At 41.6% G+C, this 20,409-nt stretch overlaps 1 protein-coding gene across 3 annotated transcripts in view; it reads right to left on the reverse strand.

Moving 5' to 3' along the window:
* Positions 1 to 20,409, reverse strand: part of ADGRE5 (adhesion G protein-coupled receptor E5) — a 141,574-nt gene that overhangs the window by 14,714 nt on the left and 106,451 nt on the right. For all 3 annotated transcript variants that reach the window (XM_075858736.1, XM_075858735.1, XM_075858733.1), the window contains 5 exons: positions 19,928 to 20,145; positions 17,324 to 17,390; positions 7,259 to 7,350; positions 4,164 to 4,332; positions 3,940 to 4,041 (listed from right to left, as the gene is read on the reverse strand). In XM_075858736.1, coding sequence (XP_075714851.1) covers positions 3,940 to 4,041; positions 4,164 to 4,332; positions 7,259 to 7,350; positions 17,324 to 17,390; positions 19,928 to 20,145 — 648 coding nt within the window. The remainder of the gene's footprint in view (positions 1 to 3,939; positions 4,042 to 4,163; positions 4,333 to 7,258; positions 7,351 to 17,323; positions 17,391 to 19,927; positions 20,146 to 20,409) is intronic.

Consider the following 20,409-nt stretch of genomic DNA (forward strand, 5'->3'; position numbering starts at 1 on the left):
AGATAGGGAAGTTATAAACTTATATATAAGATATGTGCACATATGTGACATGCTATCCGTTTAAGTGAACCCACACCGCAGGGCCGGGTCCGTCATATGATTGATACCACCGTGTCCAACGAACCCTTTGGACTTCGGGTCAGTTCACACGTATTGTAAATACTGCGGATTTTCAGCTACTGATTTAGTTGCGGAAAGTCCGCAGCATAAGGGTATGTTCACACGCCAATGCAAAATACGTCTGAAATTACAGAGCTGTTTTCAGGCGAAAACAGAAAACAGCTCCTGAATTTCAGGCGTTTCTGCATGTACTCGTGTTTTTCGCGGCGTCTTTTACTGACGTAATTGGAGCTGTTCTTCATTGGAGTCCCAAGAAGCGTCCTGCACTTCTTTGACGCGGGCGTAATTTTACGCACCGTCTTTTGACAGGGACGCGTAAAATTACACCTGGTCTGAACAGAACATGGTAAGACCCATTGAAAGTAATGGGCAGATGTTTGCCGACGTATTAGAGCCGTCTTTTCAGGCGTAATTCGAGGCGTAAAACGCCTCCATTACGTCTGAAAATGGGTCGTGTGAACCCAGCCTAATAGAGTTGCCGATATGGGGATGAGATTGAAACAATTCTACGCCACATGCTGCGTAAATGCTAAACAGAGAAACCGCTCAGATATTGACATGAATTGTTTTTTTTTTCATCAGCAGCATGTCAATTGTATTTGCGTAATCGCTGCTTCTTTGTTGTGGGATTTGCCCATTAAATTTAATAGGGAGGTAAAACCTGCAACAAATAGCAGGTGTTTTTCTTTTGCGGTGGAATTGCAGCGCTCTCACCGCAAAAAACACAACTCGGAAAAAGAAAAATCTTATACTTACCCAGAAGCGTGTTTCTTCCTCCAGGCCGGCCTCCTGGGATGACGTTTTATCCAAGGGTTGCTGAGTGTCATGACGTCGGATGGTCGTGTCGCTGTGGTAAGTATCCATTTTTATTTATTTTTTCTGTGCAGTTTTCCGCAGTGGACATTCCGGCCAATAAAGCCCACCTCGATTTGGTGCGGTTTTTCGTCCGAAATTCCCTTCGCCGCCCAGGGGACGGATACGCTGTGTACTTATACAAAGCGTATCCGCCCTGTGTGAACATACCCTATGAGCAAGGCCTAAGACCCCAGGCATACGACCGTATCCGCAAATACTGACCGTAAATACGGTTCCCTATTGCTTTATAGTCATCGGCAAGCTGCCCATTTCTGCTGAATGGTATCTGCAAATACGGTCTGTATTGCATCCGTATATACAGAGCCGCTAAAAAAAAAAAGGAGGCCTGGTTAATGGGAAATCCCCTTTGTGTCACTTTGCAGCACTTCTGCATTTGCGGATGGCTATCCGTATTTGCAGACGCACCTCCGAAGCCATCCGCAATTTTGGCTTCCCCCATAGACTTTTATGGAGGAGTCCGTGCCGCAATTGCGGACCAAGAACGGACATGCTCCATAATTCCCAACACAGTTCTGCAGCACGGACACTCATCCGTAGCGATACGGAAAGGTGTCCGCGGTCAATGGAAGTGAATGGGTCCGTTTTTGCGGACCATAATTGCAGTCCGCAAAAACTGAGGTTTTTTTTACGGTCGTGTGCATGGGGCCTAAGTCTGAGACGTTTTAGGCCACAAACTAAAAGCTATGAGTCATGTGCATTGAGCCAGTACATTGGCCCATTGAGTCCCGATCGCACCGTTTTGTAGTATATCTCCATAACATAGCATCTGTGAACTCTGTAAGGGTATGTTCACACGACCTATTTTCAGACGTAATTCAGGCGTTTTCCGCCTCGAATTCCGCCTGAAAAGACGGCTCCATTACGCCTGCAAACATCTGCCCATTGCCTGCAATGGGTTTTACGATGTTCTGTTCCCACGAGCCTTTATTTTACGCGTCGCTGTCAAAATACGGCGCGTAAAATGACGGCTCGTCAAAAGAAGTGCAGGACACTTCTTGGGACGTTTTTGGAGCCGTTTTTTCCATAGACTCTATTAAAAAAAAAGCTCCAAAAACGGCTGTAAACAACGCAGCGAAAATCGCGAGTGGCACAAAAAAGTCTGAAAATCAGGAGCTGTTTTCTCTTGAAAACAGCTCCATATTTTGAGACGTTTTTGACTCTACGTGTGAACATACCCTTAGCACGTAACAAAAAAAAGGCCTATTATGTACAATGTGGAGATGTAATATGGCTGGGAATATATTAATATATCCCGTGGCTTAATTTAATGATGCTAAATATATAGAACAGGGGTAATATAAAGCACAGGCTGTTTAGGCTGGGGCTCCTTGGCGATATTACGTACCATTATTATGGCACTATCTGATCATAGTAAACGGCAGCGTGTTATTGCTGGTTATAGTCTATGTTGGGTGCGTTACATCACATGTCTACAAGCTTCTGAAATTTCTGATCACAAAAGTCAACATTGTGTTTGTTTGTTTTTTCATTATCTGAAATTGTGGCTGCATATGAGCTCCATAAGATATAATCTATCTGCTCAACAGTGAAATCATTTCTTTGCTGGGAAAAAGGACTGAACACCCCGATTTGATTTTTTTATGACTTAAAGAGGCTCTGTCACCAGATTTTGCAACCCCTATCTGCTATTGCAGCAGATCGGCGCTGCAATGTAGATAAGAGTAACGTTTTTATTTTTTAAAAACGAGCATTTTTGGCCAAGTTATGACCATTTTTGTAGTTATGCAAATGAGGCTTGCAAAAGTCCAAGTGGGCGTGTTTAAAAGTAAAAGTCCAAGTGGGCGTGTATTATGTGCGTACATCGGGGCGTTTTTAATACTTTTACTAGCTGGGCGTTCTGATGAGAAGTATCATCCACTACTCTTCAGAACGCCCAGCTTCTGCCAGATCACGCTGTGACGTCACTCACAGGTCCTGCATCGTGTTGGCACCAGAGGCTACAGTTGATTCTGCAGCAGCATCAGCGTTTGCAGGTAAGTAGCTACATCGACTTACCTGCAAACGCCGATGCTGCTGCAGAATCATCTGTAGCCTCTGGTGCCGATGTGTCCTCGCTCGTCTGACACGATGCAGGACCTGTGAGTGACGTCACAGCGTGATCTGGCAGAAGCTGGGCGTTCTGAAGAGAAGTGGATGATACTTCTCATCAGAACACCCAGCTAGTAAAAGTATTAAAAACGCCCCGATGTACGCACATAATACACGCCCACTTGGACTTTTACTTTTAAACACACCCACTTGGACTTTTGCAAGCCTCATTTGCATAACTACAAAAATGGTCATAACTTGGCCAAAAATGCTCGTTTTTTAAAAATAAAAACATTACTGTAATCTACATTGCAGCGCCTATCTGCTGCAATAGCAGATAGGGGTTGCAAAATCTGGTGACAGAGCCTCTTTAAAGGCACCTTTCAAAACAGTTTTGTTTGTTTTTTGTAAAAATTTGTATCAGTTTTGGTGCAACTTTCTAATTACTTTTTATTAAATTATTTGTACTTTTTGAGATACAGCTGCTTTGTACACTGTATAAAGAGCAGCTGTATCATGTGCTGCAACCTGAATCCATCATGTAAGAGGGACTGATGGGATCAATGATAACAGGACCCACTATCGCTCACATCTAAGTTATGAACTTAGATGTGATAGATTATAGGTGGATCCGCTAGATACAGATGCTCTGTATATAAGATACAAAGCAGCTGTATCTCAAAAAGTAAAAATAATGTTTAATAAAAGGTAATTACAAAGTTGCACCAAACACACTGAAAGGTGTACATAGCCTTTAAGTTGATATGTTTAAAGCTGGGAGACTACTTATATAAAACTAAAATAAGATTCACGATCGAGGCTCTTTCTGTACATTATAATGCCCTGTGCCATATTATATGCAAGAATGTGCAGGGATATTGTTGACCCTCTTACCTTGGTATGTGTGTGGGTATTGCTGGTGTTACTGAATTCAGAGTAAACCGGTGACTTGAAATGAGCAAGTGCCCAGAGCCACTTCTTATAATCTGATCGTACCTGTGAAAGAGAGAAGACAGAATGAATATTAGAGGGAATATGCTGTACGTCAATGTAATTGACTATCAAATGCCCTTTATCTGATGCCTCCACCCCACAGCGCAAACACCCCCTTCTTTCACCTTTTTGTGCATCAGGCAGTGTAGACAGAAGATCTGTAATCCTTGCAGCGCATTGAGGATGGTAAATGCATATGCGAAAAATGGTGTAGCAGAGCTGAACATGAAGAATCCGAATGCCCAGCAACTCCCCAGAATACACAGCTGTGCCAAAGATGTCACGGTCAGGGTCCTAAAAAAGTTGTCAAATTGTGATTCATTTTCATTTAGCCATATATAATAAAGTGAGTACGCATACGTGTAGTGTAAATAACAGGAGCCTAAGGCGATAATGATTCATGACCTCAACTGACATCATATTACGCTGAGATGCTACTATGAGTAACCGATGCAGTTGCCTTGATTTATAAAACTATAGAGGCGGTAGGATGTAGGCGCCTTTTTTTTTTTTGGGTATCTATAAACTTTTGGACATAGGAAAGCAGGGCGTAAATATATGGTAAGCTGCGCATGCCCAGGCATATGTTTCAAGGTGGCACAATATATTCTTAAGGGTCCATTAACACGCGGCAGATTTGTTGCAGAAGTTTCTGCAACTGAAAATCAATTCCATGCATGTGAATGTGATTGTTTCTGCAGCATGTGCAGGGAATTCTGCAAGTTCCATTTAGATGAATGGGACGGTTGCCGAAATGTCTGCAACAAATCTGCAGTGTGTGAATATACCGTGATAGATCCAGCTTGAACAAAAGACAGGGAAGTAGAAATCTGGGAATGGAGCATAGGGGCATGACATATATTCTCTTGTGTACACATCACACAGATTGGGAAACTATGTAATAGTCCAGAGGTCTTCAGCTGTTGCAAAACTACACTTCCATAGTTGCCAACAGTGTGTGGCACTATCTACAAGGGGCACTGAGTGTGGCACTATCTACAAGGGGCACTGAGTGTGGCACTATCTATGCTGGTTTTTATGGTATCAGTAGTGGTCAGCACATATCGCCTAGCCCTAGTGATAAAGTGAGACATCACCTGCCTGTAAACAACCGGATAACCAGAGAGAGTTACTGGCCACCATAGTAGTTGTCAGCATAACTAGTGCAGACATTGTTGTTCATTTATTTGTATGCAGAAATTCTGAGAAGAAACCATGCCCCATTAACTACACCCACCAGATAAACCATGCCCTAAGTGTCCCTGGAATTTTTTAATGTTGTCAACTAAACATACCCTGGCAGCCTGCAGCTATCATTGCATGCTTGGAGTTGTACAACAACTGGGGAGACACATGTTAGATACCACTTGTCTATAATGCTATAATGACACCTGAACCAACGTGGACTCCTGCTGCCCTCAAAGGAGCACTCCGGTAAAACGTTTTATCTCTCGGTAAAAGGTAGGACAGGTAATCCTTTTACCGGGTGCTTTATTAAACTATCTTCTCCGTTTTGTGCCGCCATTATATACAGTGAAGGAAATAAGTATTTGATCCCTTGCTGATTTTGTAAGTTTGCCCACTGTCAAAGACATGAACAGTCTAGAATTTTTAGGCTAGGTTAATTTTACCAGTGAGAGATAGATTATATAAATAAACAAACAGAAAATCACATTGTCAAAATTATATATATTTATTTGCATTGTGCACAGAGAAATAAGTATTTGATCCCTTTGGCAAACAAGACTTAATACTTGGTGGCAAAACCCTTGTTGGCAAGCACAGCAGTCAGACGTTTTTTGTATTTGATGATGAGGTTTGCACACATGTTAGATGGAATTTTGGCCCACTCCTCTTTGCAGATCATCTGTAAATCATTAAGATTTCGAGGCTGTCGCTTGGCAACTCGGATCTTCAGCTCCCTCCATAAGTGTTCGATGGGATTAAGGTCTGGAGACTGGCTAGGCCACTCCATGACCTTAATGTGCTTCTTTTTGAGCCACTCTTTGTTGCCTTGGCTGTATGTTTCGGGTCATTGTCATGCTGGAAGACCCAGCCACGAGCCATTTTTAATGTGCTGGTGGAGGAATGGAGTTTGTCACTCAGGATTTGACGGTACATGGCTCCATCCATTCTCCCATTGATGCGGTGAAGTAGTCCTGTGCCCTTAGCAGAGAAACACCCCCAAAACATAATGTTTCCACCTCCATGCTTGACAGTGGGGACGGTGTTCTTTGGGTCATAGGCAGCATTTCTCTTCCTCCAAACACGGCGAATTGAGTTAATGCCAAAGAGCTCAATTTTAGTCTCATCTGACCACAGCACCTTCTCCCAATCACTCTCAGAATCATCCAGATGTTCATTTGCAAGCTTCAGACGGGCCTGTACATGTGGCACAGGACTACTTCACCGCATCAATGGGAGAATGGAGGGAGCCATGTACCGTCAAATCCTGAGTGACAACCTCCTTCCCTCCACCAGGACATTAAAAATGGCTCGTCGCTGGGTCTTCCAGCACGACAATGACCCGAAACATACAGCTAAGGCAATAAAGGAGTGGCTCAAAAAGAAGCACATTAAGGTCATGGAGTGGCCTAGCCAGTCTGCAGACCTTAATCCCATCGAAAACTTAAGGAAGGAGCTGAAGATCCGAGTTGCCAAGCGACAGCCTCGAAATCTTAATGATTTACAGATGATCTGCAAAGAGGAGTGGGCCAAAATTCCATCTAACATGTGTGCAAACCTCATCATCAACTACTAAAAACGTCTGACTGCTGTGCTTGCCAACAAGGGTTTTGCCACCAAGTATTAAGTCTTGTTTGCCAAAGGGATCAAATACTTATTTCCCTGTGCACAATGCAAATAAATATATATAATTTTGACAATGTGATTTTCTGTTTTTTTTTTTTATATAATCTATCTCACTGGTAAAATTAACCTAGCCTAAAAATTCTAGACTGTTCACGTCTTTAATAGTGGGCAAACTTACAAAATCAGCAAGGGATCAAATACTTATTTCCTTCACTGTATATATATATATATATATATATATATATATATATATATATATATATATATATATGTGTATATATAGTATAATATTACGGTGGCATTGGAACGAGACATACCACTGCAGTGAATCTAACAAGATTCATGGAGTCATTATAAACATCAGAAGTAGAATTTTCAGACGTAAGTCTATGTGATGAGCCACTGTTACCTCAGTCTTTTAAGTTTTCCTTGCTCTGGGCTGACGGAAGACATTTTCTCAGCCAGTTTCCACACGGTGAGCACAAAAATCCCACAGTTCACCTAAGCAGGAGAGGTATGTTAGTAGAATCCTGCAGGGGGCGACACGGAGCCGGTTGTAACATGCCAGAACTGAGGGAACATTTTATTATTCCCTTGAATAACAAAGTAGCTAAGCCCCAGGCTAGTAGCTGTCCTTTATCCATCCATCCATCCATCCATCCATCCATCCATCCATCCATCGGTCTATCCCCATACTTCTCTATAATTGTATATAATCTGCAGTACCAGTCATTGCCAGGGGGTGGTGCATAGAGACACTGTTTGTGACATACTCAGATTTTTTTCAGATTGCAGACTAAAAAGCACTAGTACATTACTATTATATGCTGCAAGATTAAATAGCTTCTTGTGTTTTCCTAAAGGCCCATTTACTCTGGCTAATTATCATCACAATTTGCTCATCTCCAAACGATTATTGCCCAGTAAGAAAAGATCAATGATAAACCATCAAACTGTCTTTGATCGATCGCGCTGCTGTAAAAATCATCTTTATTAGCGGCATGATGTAAGTGATGCTCAGAGCTGCCTGGTGCCTGACTCTCGCAAGAGCCGTCTCTTGACAGCAATGACACATTTTACCCAAACGGGGGAGGACAGTTTTTACTGACTGTAAAGATGATTTAGTTAGAAACTCCACCTGATCCTTTATCAAACCATTTATCGTCTGATTTAAAAAAATTTGTTCAATGGAATAGGGCCTTATGAGGTTTTCCAGGACTAAATTATTAATGACCTATCGATAGGAAAGGCCATCAATGTTTGATAAGTTGGTAGTCCAACCCCCTGGACTCCCACCAATAATCTGACATAGTGCCGCAGCCCCTTCATTGTTTGTCAAGTCACAGCGCCTGGTCCCTATGTGTGGCTGTGCCTGGTACTGCAGCTCAGGCCCATTTGTTCTGCTGATCTGTAATCCCAGGGGTTGAACATTCCCCGATTAAACATTGATGGCATATCCTAAGGATAAACCATCAACGTTTCAGTCTCGGAAACCCCTTTTAAATGCCTTATGGTCTTAAAAGAACATTAAATGCACAGTCTATCTTATCTCTTTGTACGGTACTGTTGAATTATATATATTGGTTCCCCGAAGCTTTCATTATAGGCTACAGAGAGGTTGATTATGGTGCGCATCAATGGGATTTGTAGCAAAAAGTCCAGAAAAATGACTGCACACGTTACATAACTTTGTCACGTATCTCCTGTTCCAAAGAATTCCAGAATTTTTATACACGTATGTGTAAATTACATTATAGTGCAAGAATATTACTACTACAATACTGCCTCCTATGAACAAGAATATAACTGCTATAATACCTCCCCCTATGTACAAGAATATAACTACTACAATACTGCCTCCTATGTACAAGAATATAACAACTACAATACTGCCCCTATGTACAAGAATATAGCTACTATAATACTGCCACCAGTATACAAGAATGTAACTACTATAATAATACCTCCTATGTACAACAATATAACTACTATCATACTGCCCCCTATGTACAAAAATATATATACTATAATACTCCCCCTATATATGAATATAACTAGTATAATACTGCTCCTATGTAAAGAATATAACTACTATAATACTGCCCCCTATGTACAAGAATATAACTACTATAATACTGCCTCCTATGTACAAGAATATAACTACTATTATACTGCCCCCTATGTACAAGAATATAACTACTATAATACTCCCCCTATATAAGAATATAATTACTATAAGGCCTCATTTACACGAACGTAATATACGCGCGTGCGACGCGCGTGCTTTGCACGCATGTCGTACGCACCTATATTAGTCAATGGGGCAGTTTAGACGATGCGTGAATTGCGCTCAGCGCGTGTGCGCAGAAAAAAACTCACGACATGTTCTATAATCGTGCGTTTTTCGCGCACTCACGCACCCATTGAAGTCAATGGGTGCGTGAAAACCACGCATGCCGCACGGAAGCACTTCCGTGCGAACTGCGTGATTCGCGCAAGAGCTGTCAAACTCCTGAATGTAAACAGAAAAGCACCACGTGCTTTTCTGTTTACAAACATCCAAACGGAGTGTCAAATTCGAGATGAGCGCACCGAACTTCACCGGGTTCGGCCAAACTCGTTTTGACCGAAACCGGTAAAAGATGTTCGGGTACGCGACGTCAGGAGACAGTCACTGTCCACGGTGCTGAAAGCGTTAAACTGGTTCAGCACCATGGACAGTGACTTCCGCTCCGAAAATCCATGAACCTGTAAAAAAAAAAAAGACGTTCTGACTTACCGATAACTCCGGTCCGACCTCCCGGGATGACAGTTTAGTCCAAGTGACAGCTGCAGCCAATCACAGGCCAAGCACAGGCTGCAGCCAATCACAGGCTGCAGCGGTCTCATGGACTGCGGCGTCATCCTGGGAGGTGGGGCCGGATGACAAGAGAGGGACGCGTCACCAAGGCAACGGCCGGGAGCCCGGACTGGGGGAAGCAGGAAGTTCTTGGTAAGTATGAAAGTCTTTTTTTATTCACAGGTTGGTGTATATTGTGTTCGGCATTCACTGTCGAGGGTGCTGAAAGAGTTACTGCCGATCAGTTAGCTCTTTCAGCACCTTGGACAGTGACGGGCGTCGACTAGCCTCATCTCTATGATGGCGGCTGCGCGAAAATCACGCAGCCGCGCATCATACACGGATGACACACGGAGCTGCCAAGTGCCTTTTGCGCGCGCAAAACGCACACGCTCGTGTAAATGAGGCCTAATACTGCCCCCTATATACAAGAATATAACTACTATAATACTGCTCCCTATATACAAGAATATAACTACTATAATACTGCCTCCTATATACAAGAATATAACTACTATAATACTGCATGCTATATGCAAGAATATAACTGCTATAATACTGCTCCTATATACAAGAATATAACTACTATAATACTGCTCCCTATATACAAGAATATAACTACTATAATACTGCCTCCTATGTACAAGAATATAACTACTATTATACTGCCCCCTATGTACAAGAATATAACTACTATAATACTCCCCCTATATAAGAATATAATTACTATAATACTGCCCCCTATATACAAGAATATAACTACTATAATACTGCTCCCTATATACAAGAATATAACTACTATAATACTGCATGCTATATGCAAGAATATAACTACTATAATACTGCCCCCTATGTACAAGAATATAACTACTATAATACTGCCCCCTATGTACAAGAATATAACTACTATAATACTGCCCCCTATGTACAAGAATATAACTACTATAAAACTGCCGCTTATATACAAGAATATAACTACTATAATACCGCCCCCTATGTTCAAGAATATTACTACTATAATACTACCTCCTATGTACAAGAATATAACTACTACAATACCGCCCCCTATGTACAAGAATATAACTACTATAAGGGCTTATTTAGACGAACGTGTAATACGTCCGAGCAACGCGCGTGATTTTCACGCGTGTCGCACGGACCTATGTTAGTCTATGGGGCCATGCAGACCGTCCGTGAGTTTCACTCAGCGGGTGTCCGCTGCGTAAAACTCACGACATGTCCTATATTTCTGCGTTTCTCGCACATCACGCACCCATTGAAGTCAATGGGTGCGTGATGCGTGAAATACGCCCAAAGAACGGACATGTCGTGACTTTTTCGCAGCGGACTCACGCTGCGGAAAAATCACGCAACTGTCTGCACTGCCCCATAGACTAATATAGGGCCGTGCGATGAGCGTGAAAATCACACGTGTTGCACGTACGTATATCCTGTTCGTCTGAATAAGCCATAATACTGCCCCCTATGTACAAGAATATAACTACTATAATACTGCCTCCTATGTACAAGAATATAACTACTATAATACTGCCCCCTGTGTACAAGAATATAACTACTATAAGGGTATGTTCACACGCACGTTTTACGCCTCGAATTACGCCTGAAAAAACGGCTCCATTACGCCTACAAACATCTGCCCATTGCTTTCAATGGGTTTTACGATGTTCTGTTCCCACGAGGTGTAATTTTACGCGTCGCTGTCAAAAGATGCTGTGTAAAAAGACGCTCGTGAAAAAGAAGTGCATGTCACTTCTTGGGACGTTTTTGGAGCCGTTTTTCATTGACGTATTCTGCTAGCCCTAAGGGTATGTTCACACGCAGTGACTAAAAACTTTTGAAAATACGGAGCTGTTTTCAGGCGAAAACAGCTCCTGATTTTCAGACGTTTTTGTAGCAACTCGCATTTTTCGCGGCATATTTTATGGCCGTTTTTGGAGGCGTTTTTCATTGACTACTATAATACTGCCTCCTATGTACAAGGATATAACTACTATAAGGGTATGTTCACACGGCGGGGGTCCGTAACGGCTGAAATTACGGGGATGTTTCAGCCTGAAAACATCCCCGTAATTTCAGCCGTACCGGCATGTGCAGGCGCTTGAACGCCGCGTCAATTACGGCCGTAATTAGCGCTGCTATTCATTGGAGTCAATGAATAGCGGCTCCAATTACGGCCAAAGAAGTGACAGGTCACTTCTTTGACGCGGGCGTCTATTTGCGCGCCGTCATTTGACAGCGGCGCGTAAATATACGCCTCGTGTGAACAGACAAACGTCTGCCCATTGCTTTCAATGGGCAGATGTTTGTCAGCGCTATTGAGGCGCTATTTTCGGGCGTAATTCGGGGCAAAAACGCCCGATTTACGTCCGTAAATAGGCCGTGTGAACATACCCTAATACTGCCTGCTATATACAAGAATATAACTACTATAATACTGCCCCCTATATACAAGAATATAACTACTATAATACTGCCTCCTATGTACAAGAATATAACTACTATAACACTGCCCCCTATATACAAGAATATAACTACTATAATACTGCCTCCTATGTACAAGAATATAACTACTATAATACTGCCTGCTATATACAAGAATATAACTACTATAATACTGCCTGCTATATACAAGAATATAACTACTATAATACTGCCTCCTATGTACAAGAATATAACTACTATAACACTGCCCCCTATATACAAGAATATAACTACTATAATACTGCCTCCTATGTACAAGAATATAACTACTATAATACTGCCTGCTATATACAAGAATATAACTACTATAAGGCCATGTTCAGACGTGGCAGAATTTTTCCGCTGCAAATGTTGGTGCAGATTCGGGGCAATTACGCAATGAATCTGCACCAACATTTGCATAGTTGACAGGTAATTCAGACGTTGCAGATATCACAGCGGATTTGCCACAGATTTCAGTTTTTGCATTGCAAAGGCTGAAATCTGCAGTGAAATTCCGCTTCTTCTCCGCAATGTAATGAGAATGCTGCGGAGGGAAAATTCTGCACCGCAGCCTAAATTCCGCAGTTATTTTCTGCAACGTCTGAACTAAGTTTCCTAAAAATGTATAGAAACAAATGTAAAAAACGGCTGCTGCAATTCCGCCACGTCTGAATGTGCACGAATACTGCCCCTTATGTACAAGAATATAACTACTGTAATACTACCCCTATATAAAAGAAAAATAACTATTATAATAATGCTCCTATGTACAGGAAGATAACTACTAGAATACTGCCCCCTATGGTTAGTATTGGTTATTATAATTTTTATATATGACTGAAATGGCTGTAATTACGGCCGTAATTTGGAGCTGTTCTTCATTGGAATCAATGAAAAACGGCTCAAATTACGTCTCAAGAAGTGTCCTGCACTTCTTTTGACGAGCCGTCTTTTTTACGCGTCGTCGTTTGACAGCGACGCGTAAATGACAGGTTGACTGCACAGTACGTCGGCAAACCTATTCAAATGAATGGGCAGATGTTTGCCGACGTATTGGAGCCGTATTTTCAGACGTAAATCAAGGCTTAAAACGCCTCGTTTACGTCTGAAAATAGGTCGTGTGAACCCAGCCTTAGGCTATGTAAATATTTGAAAGTGATTTGTTTGTTGTTGTTTTTTTTTAAATAAAAATGTGCATTAGTGTGTGTTAATAAACGTTGTAAATACATTTTATTAAAACTTCTTTATACTTTTTAACCCGTTAGTGACCGGCCCATAGTCTTTTTACGTCGGTCACTAACGGGCCTTATTCCGATGCAATAGACTTTTTACGTTGCGGCATCAGAATAAGTAAACAGAGCAGGGAGCTGTCAAATCTCCCTGGTCTCAGCTGCCAGAGGTAGCTGAGGGCTGGGGGCGTCCCTGCTCTGCCGGGTGAGATCGATCTCACCCGTTTTACCCCTCAGATGCGCTGCTCAATAGCGAGCACCGCATCTGAGTGGTTATGGAGAGAGGGAGGGAGCTCCCTCTCATCCCACTGACACCCGGCGATAAGATCGCCGAGTGTCAGTGTCTCCGATGGCAGCCGGGGGCCTAATAAAGGCCCCCAGGTCTGCCTGTAATGAATGCCAGAGGCATGACCTAGCAGATGCCTGTCCGTTTTAAACGGACAGGCAGTAAAACACAACAATACAAAAGTATTGCAGTGTATTATAATAGCGATCGGAGAATCGCATATTAAAGTCCCCTAGTGGGACTAGTAAAAAAGTTAAAAAAAAAGTTTAACCCCTTAATGACCGGGCATGTTTGTACCTTAATGACCAAGCCAGATTTGTCAAATCTGGTATGTCTGACTTTATCAGAGAATAACTCTGTGAAAGTTTTGAATATCCAAGTAATTCTGACATTGTTTTTTCGTCACATGTTGTACTTTATTTTAGTGGTAAAAGTAGACTGATACGATTTGCGGAAATTAATTAAAAAATAGAAAAATTGAAGAAATTTTGTAAAAATTACCATTTTCCCCTATTTTTAACTGCAATATGTCACATATGTACACACATACTGCACAATTTTTTTAATTAAATATATATTTCTATCTCTTTACTCCATTTTGGCAGCACTTTTGAAAAAATAAAATAAATTTTCAGCAATTTAGAGGACTTACAAATTGAATAATAATTTTATAAATTTTGAAGTACATTTTGTTTTCCTGCACCAAGCCAGGTTTTCAGAGGCTCATAGGTGTCAGAATGGTGGAAACCCCCACAAATGACCCCATTTAGAAAACTAGACCCCTTAAGGTATTTACCTAAGGGTATAGTAAGTATTTTGACCCCACAGTTTTTTGCTAAATTTAATACATAGCAGGTGGAAAAAAAAAATGCACTTTTTTTCATAAAAGTATCAGTTTGAAGACCAATTTCTTTGTAAAGCGACCATGAGAATGAAGAAACACACCACAAAATCTATCACCCTGATTCTCCTGTTTTCAAAAATACCAACATTGTGGCCCTAATGCGCTGCCTGGACACACGGCAGGACCCAAAAGGAAGGGAGCACCCGGAGGCTTTCAGGACTCATATTTTGCTTGAAAATGTTTTAGGCCCCAATGTACATTTGGAGAAGCTTTGAGCTGCCAGAACGATAGAAACTCCCCATAAACGACCCCATTTAGAAAACTAGACCCCATAATGTATTTATTTAGGGGTATAGTAATTATTTTGACCCCACAGTTCTTTGCTAAATTTAATGCATATCAGGTGAAAAAAATAATAATTTCCCTTTTTTCATAAAAGTATTTGTTTGAAGACCGATTTCTTTGTAAAGCGACCATGAAAATGAAGAAACACACCCCAAAATCTATCACCCTCTTTCTCCTGTTTTCAAAAATACCCACATTGTGGCCCTAATGCGTTGTTTGGACACACGGCAGGGCCCCAAAGGAAGGGAGCACCCGGAGGCTTTCAGGACTCATATTTTGCTTGAAAATGTTTTAGGCCCCAATGTACATTTGGAGAAGCTTTGAGCTGCCAGAATGATAGAAACTCCCCATAAACGACCCCATTTCGAAAACTAGACCCCTTAAGGTATTTACCTAGGGGTATAGTTAGCATTTTGACCCCACAGGTTTTTTGCTAAATATATTGAAATTAGTCTGTAAGAATTAAAATGTACTTTTTTTCTGAAACAACATAGAAATTTTTATTATTTACAAGGAATAAAGAAGAAAATGCACCCCAACATTTGTAAAGCAATGTCTCCCGATTACGACAATACCCCATATGTGGTAATAAACTGCTGTTTGGACCCACAGCAGGGCTCAGAAGGGAAGGAGCGCCATTTGAATTTATGATTTTGCTGGAATGGTTTTCGGTGCCATGTCGCATTTGCAATGCACTGGAGGGACCAAAACAGTGGAAACCCACCAAAAGTGACCCCATTTTGGAAAAACCTTCAAGGAATTTTTCTAGGGGTATAGTGAGCATTTACACCCCACGGGTCTTTTGCAGAGTTTATTAGAATTAGGGCGCGAAAATTAATATCAACATTTTTTCCACTAAAATGTTGCATTTTCTCATTTTCACAAGGGATAAAGGAGGAAAAAAACAACCATTTTTTTATAAAGCAATTTCTCCCGAGTACGGAAATACCCAACATGTTGTCATACGTTTTTTTCATTAGAAATGAATTAACCCTTTCAGGACTGATCCATTTTTTGCTTTCATATTTTAGATTTTCACTCCCCGCTTTCCAAGAGCCATAACTTTTTTATTTTTCCATCAATAGAGTGGTGTGAAGGCTTATTTGTTGCGGGACAATCTGTAGTTTTCATTGGTACCATTTTGGGGTACATGCGATTTTTTTTTGATCACTTTTTATTCAATTTTTTTGCAATCCTGAGCAAAAAACAGGAATTCTGACACCGTTTTTTAGGTTTTCTTTTTGCCGCGCTCACCGTACGCTATAAACGACATTTTTAATTTATTCTGCGGGTTGGTACGATTACGGCGATACCATATGTATATAGGTTTGGTCCTTTTTTTTAGCGTTTGCGCAATAAAATAACTTATTTATAAAAAAAAAAATTTCTGTGTCACCATATTCTGAGAGCCATAATTTTTTAATTTTTTAGTCAAAAAAGCTGTGTAAGGGCTTGTTTTTTGCGGGACGGATAGAAGTTTTTATTGGTACTATTTTCGGGTACATGCGACTTTTTGATCACTTTTTATTCTTTATTTAGGGAGCGGTGGTGACCCAAAAAATTGCGATTCTGTCGTAGTTTTTTATTGATTTTTTTTGGGGTGTTCATCGTGCGGGAAAAACAACATTATAGTTTTATAGTTGGGTTCGTTACGAACGCGGTGATACCAGATATGTGTACTTTTTTAACGTGTTCATTTTTTTTCTATAATGAAAGTCTTATTATAGGAAAAAAAGCATTTAGTGTTTATAGAACTTGTAACTTTATTTTTACACTTTTTTTAAAACATTTTTATTACTTTTTTGTACTTTTTTAACTTGTCCCACTAGAGGACACTTAGTTTTGCAGCTTTGATCGCTGCTAGAGTACATTACACTACACACGTAGTGTAATGTACTCTAACTGTCATTGTGACGTGACTGTCACACTGACAGGAAGCAGAGGAGGAACGGCCGGACGCTGTTCCTCCGAGGCTTCCGTGCATGGCAACCCGGAGGTCATTATCTGACCTCCGATTGCCGTGACAAGCATCGGTAGCCCCCACGATCACTTCGTGGGGGCTGCTGATGTGCTTCAAACCACTTAAATGCGGCGACGGCAATCCGTCGCCGCACTTAAGGGGTTAACTGCCGAAAGCAGCGGCGATGGTCCGCTGTCCGGCAAGACTGATGTCTCAGCTGTCGGGGACAACTGTCAGCGCGGGTCTGTCACTCTGTGTTTACACAGAGTGACAGTTTGAAATGCGGACGAAAATGAACGTCATGGTGCGGGAACTAGCAGCCGACCATGACGTTCATTTTCGTCCTTGGTCGTTAAGGGGTTAAAACATAATAATAATAATAATAATAATAATAATAATAATAATAAAAAAAACACTTCCAAACATTTACATAGCCTTTAAGTGTACTGAACTTAGATGTTACTGTGATATAACAAAATCTACTTACTAGGATAATCGCACACACAGGTCCCATAAAGGCCCAGATAAAACCTTTTTTACGGGACAACCAGCAGCTATGAGAGAAGAAAGGGGAAAATGTTTAGTGTAGGTAACAGTTTTTTTTTTTAGGGCCCTAAATTTATCGAGCCCTGCCCCCTTTTGCTTAGCCCCATCTACTTTTTCAAAACATGGCAGAGTTGGCGTAGAAATAGAACAGTCATAAAATTTGTGCGCAAAAAGCAAATTTTTGCACAAATTGTGACTTTTCTATACCAGAAAACTGGCGTAGAGTTCTTTATAAATTGTTCCCATAGAGTTAAATGATACAATTCTAGATGCCTGCAGTTACCACTAGAGGGAGCTTACTGCATATTGTTTAATTAAAGGAGTTTTCCCATGAAGGACATTTATGACATATCCACAGGATATGTCATAAATGTCAGATAGATGCGGGGGCCCACCTCTGGGACCCGCACCTATCCCTAGAACGGGGCCCCCTAATCCCCATTCTAGCTTTTTCTGCTCACTCAGACTGCCTGCAACTTCCTGATTACATGGTCAGGAGTTACGGAAACAGCGTAACTCTCTGAGCTACGCTGTTTTCGTAACGCCCATAGCATACCTCCCAACCGTCCCGTATCCGGCGGGACAGTCCCGATTTCTCAGCGCTGTCCCGCCGTCCCGGGCGGTCCGCAAAATGTCCCGCTGGGCGCTGCAGCTGTATCAAAACAGCTGATCGCTGCTGACAGGCCAGACGTCTGCAGCAGTGATCAGAAGAAGGCAGGAGTCTTGTGGCAGTGTTCTGACTGGGATCGATGCCTGCCCGGGAGTGGCATAATGATGGCGGCTGCGCGAAAATCATCATACGCTGATGACACACGGAGCTGTTATGTGCCTATTGCGCACGCAAAACGCAGCGTTTTTTGCGTGCGCAAAACGCACACGCTCGTGTAAATCAGGCCTAAAAGGGGTTTTCCAGTCCCCAAAATTGATGGCCTATCCTCAGGATAGACCATACATATGTGATCGGCCGAGGTCTGACTCCCGGCACCCCTGCAGATCAGTTGTTTTGAAGGGGCTAGTGAATGGGATAAAAGGCTGCAATACTGTGAACCACTGTTACAAGTGTGTCGAAAATTCAGGGTATGTGCACACAACCTATTTTCAGACGTAATTCAGGCGTTTTACGCCTCGAATTACGCCTGAAAAGACGGCTCCATTACGTCTGCAAACATCTGCCCATTGCTTGCAATGGATTTTACAATGTTCTGTTCAGACGAGATGTAATTTTACGCTTCGCTGTGAAAAGACGCCGCGTAAAAATACGCCCACGTCAAAGAAGTGCAGGACACTTCTTTGGGATGTTTTTGGAGCCGTTTTTCATTGACTCCAATGAAAAACAGCTCCAATTACGTCCGTAATGGACGCTGCGAAAAACTCAAGTACTTGCAAAAACGTCTGAAATTCAGGAGCTGTTTTCTCCTGAAAAGAGCTCTGTAATTTCAGACGTATTTTGCGTTTGCGTGTGAACATACCCTCAAAGTGAGCAAGTAGAAATAAAGGGGAAGCCGCGATCGTACAAGCCGCAGCGGCCCCTTAAAAACAGTTGATCGGCAGGGGTAAGTGATCAAATTTTTGGGACTAAAAAACCCCTTCAAATCTATGTCAATATAGGAGATATGGATCTCTGTATCAGAAAAATGGAACTCTGACCACTATATAGATATATTAAGAAATAAATTAGCAGAGAATTTTGGACCTAAACATGACATGGTGTTAAAAGTTGATGATCCACTATAAATGTGTTTCCTATTGCGCACGGATTATGTATTTCTCCGTGGAAAGTTTGATTAGACAAATACATTCATGTCACTATTTGCATATCCGGTTTACGATTGCTTAATTAACCCCTTAACGACCGCCATATACTGTTTTTACAGCGGCCGCTCAGGGTAGTTCTTCTGAAGCGCCGCCTTTTCACGGTGGCACTTTAGAAGCTGTTTTCCCTGAATTGGGCACTCTGCTCCTGAAGCCCAGGCTGTTGCTAACAGCCTCGGGCTTCAGGGCAACGATTGGAGACCAATAGCAGTGGTCTCCGATAATGTGAGCCCGTTTAACCCCTCCGTTTTTATATTAAATTCCAAAGCATTTTTTTTCTTTTAAATATGAATGTGAATGAACCCTAAAGGGTATGTGCACACTGCATTTTGTACCACGCAGAAAAAATCTGCCTCAATATTCCTTCCAATTTTTTGAGGAAAATGTTTAAATGCAAGGGTTTTTTTATGCTTTTTTAGGCCTTTTTTTAAATTTAGCAAATGCAAAAAAAAACGCTCCAAGCGAATGGTTGAGCTCAAAGTTAGGGCATGATGCTTTGTTTTTGTCGCGAGCAGACTAAAACCACCCGGGAAATGCCTCTACCTCTCATTGAAATCAATAGAGGGATATTTCGGCGTTTTTGGCACTGATTCCGGTGCATTTTCCACGTCAAAATCAGTTTAAAAAAACGCTGTGGGAACAGGGCCCAAGTGTAATTCTGTTGCTAACACTAATATTTCTTTATATATTTACATAGAAACCTGAATATTTGCACCTTTACCCTTTCACTCACTATTCATTAGTGCCGTATCCTTGATGATATATTGCTGCACTTATTGTGATGATCACAGCCGGCGTGCCATACCCCACTGCTAGGAGGTATCTTTTTTTCAGATGGGTGTTGAATACTGTAACTAACATGAGGTAAAGCTCCACTCCTTCCAGAAACATCCAGCAAAAGGAGCAGAGGTAGAAAGCATGAAGAAGTCCTGCCACTATCCCACAAATAACCTAGAATGCAACAAAAACATGTAAAAAAGGTTTAACATAAGAAGAATATTGTCCCAATTAGGTCATCACAACCAAATCACAACAGGTTAGTGCCGTGTGGGATTCCCCTATTGACAACCTGACGGGATGGACTGTGTAGGTGATAATTGATTCCTCCTAATGGAAATTCTTAAATTAGTTTTAAAAACCTATTAGAATATCTCTGGGCGAGTCTCTGGTAGAAACGATGGTGCAAGTAGGGGCAAATGATTGGCAAATTTCGCT

Source organism: Rhinoderma darwinii, chromosome 3 (genome assembly GCF_050947455.1).
Source record: "Rhinoderma darwinii isolate aRhiDar2 chromosome 3, aRhiDar2.hap1, whole genome shotgun sequence".
Lineage (NCBI taxonomy): Eukaryota > Metazoa > Chordata > Amphibia > Anura > Rhinodermatidae > Rhinoderma > Rhinoderma darwinii.